The 7,937-nt window shown below is 40.7% G+C and overlaps 1 protein-coding gene across 1 annotated transcript; it reads right to left on the reverse strand.

The window, feature by feature from the left end:
• Window positions 1–4,488: 4,488 nt before the first annotated feature.
• Window positions 4,489–7,937, reverse strand: LOC144978050 (solute carrier family 22 member 21-like; the record flags this gene model as incomplete). The annotated part of the gene is given in 2 exon segments (XM_078923546.1): window positions 4,489–6,200; window positions 7,739–7,937. Coding segments are annotated over 2 exon segments (1,845 nt in total). The 3' UTR covers window positions 4,489–4,527.

Consider the following 7,937-nt stretch of genomic DNA (forward strand, 5'->3'; position numbering starts at 1 on the left):
ACTTGGATGCACTGACTACTGTAGAAGATTCTGTTTGCATGCCATTGATTTCATGTTTTCATGTAATGAGCGAGAAGCGCTCACTTCCACACACCATACCCCCCCCCCCCCCCCCCCCCCTTACCCCTTCCAATCCCCCCCCCCCCCTCCCCATCTTACCGTCACCAACCTACCTACTTGTCACGTGATGACTTGTTGCAATCCGTCAAATTGTTTGTCATAATATTATTATTATCCTGCCAGTCAATCTGTCTGTCACGCGTCAAACTTCCTCACTTCTCACCTTTAATGTGTGCACGCAGTGGGATCAATGCCATCCGTCTTCCGTCTACTCGAAAGGTGGTGGTAGGTTGGCAAGAAAAAGAAAGGTGGATAGAACAACATGGATAGAGACGAAGAGAGAGAGAGAGAGAGAGAGAGAGAGAGAGAGAGAGAGAGAGAGGAGAGAGATGGGAGAGAGAGTGTGAAGGAGAGAAAGAGAGGGTGGGAGAGATAGAGAGAGAGAAAAAGAGAGAGGAGAGAAAGAGAGGAGAGAAAAAAAAAGAGAGAGAGAGAGAGAGAGAGAGAGAGAGAGAGAGAGAGGCATGTAGGGTGTTAGATCTCTAACGCTCACGCATATATGCTCTCGGAAACGAGGACGAGAGACGCATGCGCACAACCAACATGACGTTCTCTCTCTAATAACTTTTCCGCCGGTGACGTCACAGACTATGGGTGACGTCCAATCAAGGGACGCTACTCATCCGCTAATCTCATTCCCTATAGCTATAATAAATGAGTGAAGTACGAAGCCTGCAGATATCGACATTGAACTGCTGTGACTACAAGCACTCGTTAACACCTTTATGGAGACTGTCACTGTCAGTCAGGGTTGACATTTTGGCAGATTTTCTGCCAAATGTCCTTTTTTTGGCAGAATTTGAAGTCGTCTGGCAGAGAAAAATCGGTTTGGCAGTTTGGCAGATATTTGGCAGATTTTATTTTCCGAGGCCTAGGGATGAATGTATAGGTCTACTCCACGTTTTCCATGGCAATTTTTATGTATTAGTGATTTTTTTAAATTTGGGAAATGAAAAAAAAATTTATGACATCGGCCTTGAGGATTCTTTGTTTAACAAAACTGATGAGTTTTCAAAGAAGGTACTATAAATAGTACGGTTTGGCAGATTTTTGTGGTATTTGGCAGATTTTTAAAATCCAGTTGGCAGAATGCCTGAAAATAATCTGGCAACCCTGCTGTCAGTCAGTGCACAATGATGGGTCTCAATGACATTTTGGAATGAAATTATTGAAATTAATTGTCTATGTTGCAACTCTTTCATGATATGGTTTTATATGAATATGGGGAAATAAATAGACAGGATTCTGATTAAGGGGCTGATTTATTCGTAGATAATGACGGTTATGATAATGATTCATTCAAACTACCACATGATATAATAGACATCACAGACCTAACATCATTTCAATTCATTCTCCACATATACCGAAACACGGGGAGATTTAAATAATAACAATAATGATAATAATAATAATAATAATAATAATAATAATAATAATAATAATAATAATAATAATAATAATAATAATATAATAATAATAATAATAATAATAATAATAATAATAATAATAATAGATCTTTATTGTCCATAAATATGGCAATTTGTCATTTAGTTACACTTGTTATAACGTTAAATAATAACTATAAAATTGAACAGATATTTCACTCCTACTTATTTTCTCTCTCTCTCTCTCTCTCTCTCTCTCTCTCTCTCTCTCTCTCTCTCTCTCTCTCTCTCTCTCTCTCTCTCTCTTCCTCTCTTTCTTTCACACGTGCGATATACACAACATAAGCATAAACATATTCATTTCGTTTTCAATTTGTTACAATTGTGGCAATTCGACACCAAAAATTATCATCATTATCAATTGGTCAGTTAATCTAACATTAGATAAATTAATCAGTTAATCAGTCAACGAATCAATCCTTGGTTTTGCTGTACAATATGAAATATTCAACATTTTTATTTCTGATGGAACGAACGTTGATTTATTTGTGTGGTGTGATAGGTAACATTGATGTGTATAAGATGTGCAGTGATTGGCAGGGCACCGTGTGCCTTTTGCAGGGTGTGTCTTTTTTTATGAAACCCGCCGAAATCCAGTCCCAGGTTCACTCCTCAATGGTGTACACTTCCCTGAGTCCCAGATTCACTCCCCACTGCTGCCTGCTACCCATAACTTTGTCGGGTTTCGTCGGGTTTCGTCGGGTTTCGTCGGGTTTCGGCGGGATTCGGCAGGTTTCGGCGGGTTTCGTAAAAAAGACCCACCGCCTTTCGCATTTTATGGACTTGAACTTGAACTCGATTCTGACATCATTGGGATTTCAAGAACTCGAATTTTGTTCCAGTTTTCATTGATACTGACGGAGAGATAGTAGATAGGGCCTCAAACAAGTGGTGGGCGTGGCAGAAATGGGCATGGCAGAAGTGGGCGTGGCAGATGTGGGCGTGGTGATTGTGATGGTTTTGATAATGAATGGGTTTGGAATGTTATGGAAATCCTGTAGAATGGAGAATGAACTTTGCTGAAAATACAAACCATAACAATATTGAGTCGAATGAAGAAGAAAAGACGATTAAAACTGATAAATAGAGGTGCCTAAATCAGTCAATAAAATGGAGATAAAGATAAAAGGAGTATATCTGACTCATGAATGAACAACACAAAACAAACGACGTTTCGGCCTTTGGCCTTTTCAAGTAAACACAAAATTACATATATATTTACATTAGATTGTCATAATAATATAAGCGAAAATTTACAAGTTTCCACATTTTCGCCTATATTATTATGACAATCTAATATGAGTATGTATTTTGTGTTTACTTGAAAAAGGCCAAAGGCCGAAACGTCGTTTGTTTTGTGTTGTTCATTCATGAGTCAGATTTACTCCCTTTATCTTTATCTCCAAAAGACGATTACTGTGTGATTTTAGAAGAATAAAACTTTTAAAAACTTGAGCTTTTATATAGCGCAATATCCACTAAACGTGCTCAAAGCGCTTTACAGGGGGTCCTGGCCAACAGCAACACATAACACGTAGGACGAGACATGACGCCTGTCAGACGATATTACAAATTTTTGGGACAGAGATAACGCTGTTAACGGCCAGGTACTCATTTTGCACCTGAGTACGGTCAGAGAATGTGAGTAAAGAGCCTTCTCCAAGGACTCAACTATTCGCCGAACGAGGCTCGAGCCCAGGACCTTCCGATCCGAAAGCGAGTGTCATACCACAAGACCACATAGCCGCACTGGGTAATGTAAATGTTGCTGCTCGAAGCTCGAAGAAATAAATAGCAATGTGAAATTGAACGTAAGATTCAATTTAATATACGAAAACTGATAAACTGGACGTTTCGGGTTTCCACTTTATCAACAAAACAGGATGAACTAATACTACAGACAAATGAGATAATGTGGTACTGGGGTTTTTAAGATGAATAAGAACTTCTTTTGACTGTGAAGCACAAAAAGCTGTCATATTTTGGACATATGCGAAGACATGATAGTCTCGAAAAAAGGATAATGGAGGGAAGAATTGAAGGAAAGAGAGGCAGAGGAAGACAAAGGAAATCCTGGACAGATGACATCAAGGAAGCTACAGGACGGCGCATGGCAGACTGTAACGAGGCTGCAATGGACCGTGAAGGATGGAAGGCCATGACATCCGACCTCTGGAAAGAGATGGAACCCGGGTAAGGTAAGTAAGTAAACAAAAACATTGATGGGCAGGAAATAGCATGCTGCTTTGTGAGGAAGCACGAATTAAAATAGAAAATAGATATTTATAAAAGGTGCGCAATTAATTAAGTCAAAAGAGGGGAATTCGGGGAAGTTTGATGTCAACAGGAATCATCCATGTTGTCCAAAATGAGAAAATTGGGGGTTAACAATCTTGCCCAAGGAAAAAAAAACGAAAGTACCCGAAGTGGGGCTCGAACCCAGGACCTTCCGGGTCACAGTGCAAAGCCTAAATCAATCTGCCACTCCGCACCCAGCGGTACGGTCTTTGCTTCTTACCCAAAAGGTACAGAGTTCAACTACCCATCCTCGGTGTGTGGCCTCGGAAGGTCTTGGGTTCGAGTCCTTTCAAAAGGCTCTTAATTCACATTCCTTGCCATTAACAGCGTTGTCTCTGTCCGAAAAAATAATTGTAATATTATCGCCAAACAGGCGTCATGTCCCGTCCTACATGTCCTACATGCTGCTGTTCACCAGGACCCCTTTGTAAAGCGCTTTGAGCACGTTAAGTGGATTTTGCTCTCTCTCTCTCTTTCTCTCTCTCTCTCTCTCTCTCTCTCTCTCTCTCTCTCTCTCTCTCTCTATTATATATATATATATATATATATATATATATATATATATATATATATATATATATATATATTATATATATATATATATATTTTTAAAAATTTTAAATTTTTTTTTTTTAATCTCAAAAAATCAAGTCAATAAAATTCATAGACATTGAGCTTCGTCATCAGGTTTCCATTCTAGAACCGTCTTTTGTTTCTTCATGACGTCATCCGCATGACTTGGCAAATTTTTATCTTTCGTTTCCGGAAGACCCGTCACCATCGCTAACGAGATGGCGCATATGACCGTAAAGATGAGCCCTGGAGCCCACTTGGCGATGGAGTACAGAGGACGTGAAAACGGAACCAGCATGGAGCCCAGGGAGCTGCTCGTGTTAATTCCGTTCCCGATCGACCTCAGGTTTGTCGGGTACATTTCCGGTGTCATGATGTAGATGACGTTGAATGATGCGGTGATGGTGAACTTTCCAGAAATGAACAATACGGTAGAGAGAATGGTTGAGATAGAAGATTCCTGGTCAAAACTGAGTAGGAAAGACGACGCCATTAGAAAGAAGGCGCTCAACCCAACAAAAATCGATAGGACGGATTTTCGACTCATTTTGTTCATCATGATCAAAATTAGAATATTGCTCGGGATTTCCACTAGAGTCATCAAAGTAAAATTCAGAAACCTGTTACCGGATATATCAGTTGACGTCATGAAAAGTCCAAAATACGTCACGTTGTGTGTGGTCCAAATAAACCAGGTCAGGAACGTCATGCGGCGAAGACGTTTGTCACGAAATAAGGTCATCAAACTGGCTTTATCTCGTTTGATACTAAGACGTTTAAATTGGTCATCGAATTTATCTTTATTATCACATTTATCATCGTTATCATCACATTTATCATCGTTATTATCACATTTATCATCGTTGTCTTTAACGTCGTTTACATCAATCATATTTTGGCCGGATGTTTTAGTTTGGGAATTGTAATCCCAATATTCATGTAACCTTGTTTTCACATCATCAAAGTTTGTTCCATTTTTCCTACAGGCAATTCTCAATACTCTCAAAACTTTCTCCTTCTTGTCATTTAAGGCAAGCCATCTGGGCGATTCTTCAAGGAAATACGGCAAGAGTAAACACAGCACACCAGAGGCTACAATAGTTCCTTGAAGATGTCTCCAGCTTTCATCCTGCCAAAAATACGCAATGGCTCCAAGAATAAGAACGTGAATGACCCAAACATTGATGTAAACAAAGCCCTGAGCTTGTCTGTGTCTGGGCGTCATTAATTCAATCCCCATGACGAAATAAGAACAGACGACCCCTTGTGAAAAGAAGCCTGAAAATAAACGGACGCACATGACCATGTATATACTTGGGGCAAAAAGAATGATGAACTCCAGGGAACAGACCATGAGAATGCAGCCGACCAGGAAGGGTTTTCGTCCAAACCTGTCTGCTAGGGCAGTACTGAACACACCGCTGATCATACATCCTACCATGGCAATGGTTTCCACCAGCTCCGCCGTTCCCCTGGACTCGCACACCAAATCCCACTCCGAGAGGAATGACATGTACTTGGCGCTGGAGAAGTTTCTTCCATTGATACACGCTGTTTTAGCAAATTCGACGAGGTCTGTGTTGTTGTTGTTGTTTTTGTTGTTGTTGTTGGTGGTGGTGTTGGTGGTGATGGTGGTGTTCGTAGTGTAAATTCTTATGTGACAGGAGTCGTATCGAATCGATGCCGAAGAGTCATCTAGGCCAAAATCTTGTAGAAATTGGGTCTCGTTGACCTTATTACAGACATGTGGTGGTTCGTAGCCTGCAGGATTAAGAAGTTTTGAAAATACAAAAGGCTTTTTATAGGGAATGAGATTAGCGGAAGAGTAGCGTCCCTTGATTGGACGTCATCTTACAGAGAGAACGTCAGAATGGTTTTGCGCATGCGTCTCTCTCCTCCTCGCTTTCGGTGAAATGTCTCATGCCGCACAACCAACATGACGTTCTCTCTCTAATAACTTTTCCGCTCGTGACTTCCAATCAAGGGACGCTACTCTTCCGCACAATGATCAGACTTCAATACATAGTAATATAACGGTTGGTAAAATACATCCAATGGCTATTCTATAACGTGCATTGTTTCTATTCTAAATAACTGGAAAAGTTTGTATGAAAGGTGCCAGACAAAACAAGAAAGAAAAATACAAGAAAAGATGCACATGAATCTACTACACATTCCATGCCTGGGAAAATAAGCTCTTTGGTCGATGTTGATAAAAATGCCAAAATAGTTCTTAAATTTCGCCTACTTGACTTTAAGCCCCATTTTCTCAATTTTATTTTCTCATCTGGGCGTCTATAAAACGCCATGTCTAGGGTTCTAACAAAGATATCAAGATAGAATAATCTGCAAACACGTAGCAATACCTGAGCTAGTTGAGTCCTTAAAGAAGACTCTTTATTCACATTCTCTCAACGTACTCAGGTGTCAAATTGGTACCTGACCGTTAACAGCGTTGTCTCTGGCCTCAAAAATTGTAATAATAGCCTAACAGGCGTCGCCTTGTCCTACATGTCAATTGTTGCTGTTGGCTAAGACCCGCTTGTAAAGCGCTTTGAGCACTTTTAGTAGATATTGCTCTATATAAATGCTCTAGTATTATTTTCATAATGCAATTGGATTCAAGAGTATGATGTCACATCGCCCAGCAACGTCGGCCATCGAAAATCTGTACTTCTTATTCTTCATGCTGGCTAGAACTTTTCACATGTCTTGTGGATCAGAATGTGTAAAAGCCAAAACATGATAAAATTACAATGATTTTTTTCCTCGGGATACGCTTTTATGCTCGTCGGAGAAATATTTCATAGGGCGTCCGCCATTGTTCCGATAGTTTAGAGCCAGTGTTACTGTTACCATGCGTCATTACGAGGGAAGTGACGTTACGACTATTGAAGAGTATTCATATCTCATGTTCATTGATTGGTTGGTTTAGCTGGGGTTTTCCCGTGCCGCTCCACAAATATACACATCTGACCTAAAAAAATTGCTCTTTTGTATTGCGCAATCTCCTATAATCGTGACAAAGTCAAAGCGCTTTACAAAGGGTCCCTGACCAACAGCAACACGTAACACGTAGCACGAGACATGACGCCTGTTAGGCGATCTTACAATTTTTTCCGACATAGACAACGCTGTTAACGGCCAGGTACTCATTTTACACCTGAGTACGATGAGAGAATGATGTGAGTTAAGAGCCTTTTCCAAGGACTCAACGCGCGCGAGGCTCGATCGAACCCAGGACCTTTCGATCCGATGGCAGGTGTCATACCACTAGACCACATCGCCTCACGACCTACCCATGAACACAAAGGACATGAGGCTGAGGGTAACGATGAGTTTGGAGCACACAAGCAAGACTGTCTGAGTCATCTGAAACGTTCCTGGAACACCCAGGGTTTCTAGGACACGCTCAAAGGAAGCTTCACGCTGGTTCTCTTGTTGACATTTGGTAACCATCTTGGTTTCCATAGCGACAAAGCAGACCGGGCATGAGAT

The sequence above is a fragment of the Berghia stephanieae genome, chromosome 8, assembly GCF_034508935.2.
Source record: "Berghia stephanieae isolate SIO BIC M18660-M18661 chromosome 8, UCSD_Bste_1.3, whole genome shotgun sequence".
Taxonomy (NCBI): Eukaryota; Metazoa; Mollusca; class Gastropoda; order Nudibranchia; family Aeolidiidae; genus Berghia; species Berghia stephanieae.